The sequence below is a fragment of the Phoenix dactylifera genome, chromosome 2, assembly GCF_009389715.1.
Source record: "Phoenix dactylifera cultivar Barhee BC4 chromosome 2, palm_55x_up_171113_PBpolish2nd_filt_p, whole genome shotgun sequence".
Taxonomy (NCBI): Eukaryota; Viridiplantae; Streptophyta; class Magnoliopsida; order Arecales; family Arecaceae; genus Phoenix; species Phoenix dactylifera.
In genome coordinates, this window is record NC_052393.1 from 17,328,544 (window position 1) to 17,330,343 (window position 1,800).

Genomic DNA, 1,800 nt, shown 5'->3' on the forward strand with positions numbered 1-1,800 from the left:
TCGGCCAGCCTGCCCAGCTCGTCTCTAACTGACCTTAGGGACGTTCGAGATGCACTTTAACCTCGATCCCGGATTACAGAATTGTTGGAGCATGATGGGCTTATTACTTGCTATTGACATCTCACATATTTATAGAAAAGCTATAATAGTATTGCGGACTGGATAATACCTTATATGGCTAACCAATGTTATGAGTTTTGACATGTGGCCTTTTGTTCATTTCACAAATATTTTATTTTTGGATTCTTATGTATCAAATTTTTACCGATAGTAGTTTGTATCCACTATTACAAGCTAGATTGCCCGAGCATGATGTGCTTATTGTTTGCTATTGACATTTCACATATTGATTGAGAAGCTAATAGAGCTGCTAACTAGATAGTATCTTATATAGCTAACCAACATTATTAGTTTTCTTATGCAACCTTTTTTTTATTTTTTAACTATTTTATTTTTTTGATTATCACGTATATATCGATTCATATATAGTTTAATTTAATGCATCCGCTAAATTAAAAAAAAAAAAAAGGCACAGGAGCTAACTATTGATAACCATTATTATTTTAATTATGAGACAGAAGCCCTTCCATTTTTTATTACAACAATACCGATAAGCAAAATAAACAAGCCGATAAGAATTAGGATCGATTGAGTGACGCGATACGCGAACTACGGCGAGGAGGGGCTTCAAGCGGACGGTTGCAGATCTAGGAGTTAATTAAGGGTGTCCACCACCACCACTCCCATATCCAGACCCATAGCCAGAACCATAGCCGGACCCAGAACCAGAGCCCGAGCCACCGCCACCGCCGCCGCCGCCGCCGCTTCCATAGCCCCCTCCATGGGCACCACCGCCCTGGCCGTACCCTGAGCCACTGCCGGATCCATAGCCCGATCCACTTCCACTTCCATTCCCTCCGCCGGAGCCGCCGCCACCTCCACCACCTCCACCGCTTCCATAACCTCCACCGTGCGCACCACCGGCGCCATATCCAGAGCCAGACCCGTACCCGCTTCCGGACCCATAGCCAGCTCCGCTACCTCCCCCTTCACCGCCTCCGCCACCGCCGCCTCCACCTCTTCCGTACCCACCACCATGAGCCCCGGATCCACCTCCTTCACCATACCCGGAGCCGGAACCATAGCCTGAACCGGAGCCGTTTCCAGAGCCACCACCTCCCCCGCCGCCTTCTCCACCACCACCTCCACCTGAAGATGTCAAGGCTCGGCCTGCCTCGGAGAGGCCGATGCTCAGCAAAACTATGAAGGAAAGAGCAACAAACTTAGTCTTAGCCATGGTTGTTAGGATGAGATCGGGAAGTGAGGAATGAGATGTGGGCTAGAGGGGAGGACGGCGCATGGGTATTTATAGAGCTGCATGCATGAACGACTCCAAGGCATCCAAACCTTACGGGGTTCCATATGCGAAACGAGTAGGGTGTAGTAATTGACTAGCGCTATCCTTCGCTAGCTTCTGGCTTGGTAGGTGATTAGATCGCGGATTTTCTCCGAGTTTTTTCTAAACCAAGGTGCTGGTATTCTCCGGTTTTCTACTCGGCAGGCCGACGTGCCTGCATTGCTGACAATATTAACCAAAGTTTTGTTACCGGCGACTCCACTGCCGAACTACATAGTCTACATGCATTTGGTGGGACGTCCGTCAGTAAAATCCGCTGACTTGGGTCTGGGCGTTAGGTGACAGCCAAAGTGAGTCCAAAACAGGGTTGGGAGAGGGGGCAGAATGAGTTGTAAGCCAGAGGGGAAGAAGACCTTGGTATTTGTGGCGTTGGATGCACGACT

General features: G+C 48.6%; 1 protein-coding gene across 1 annotated transcript; it reads right to left on the reverse strand.

Annotated features, from left to right (window-relative positions):
- Nucleotides 1-539: 539 nt before the first annotated feature.
- On the reverse strand, nucleotides 540-1,400 carry LOC120104418 (glycine-rich cell wall structural protein 2-like). The gene has a single exon (XM_039115528.1). The coding sequence runs from the start codon at nucleotides 1,295-1,297 to the stop codon at nucleotides 719-721; it is 579 nt and encodes a 192-aa protein (XP_038971456.1). The 5' UTR covers nucleotides 1,298-1,400; the 3' UTR covers nucleotides 540-718.
- Between the last annotated feature and the right edge of the window lie 400 nt (nucleotides 1,401-1,800).

Coding starts and splice junctions, on each gene's coding strand:
- LOC120104418 (XM_039115528.1), bottom strand. CDS start 1,297: ATGGCTAAGACTAAGTTTGTTGCTCTTTCCTTCATAGTTTTGCTGAGC.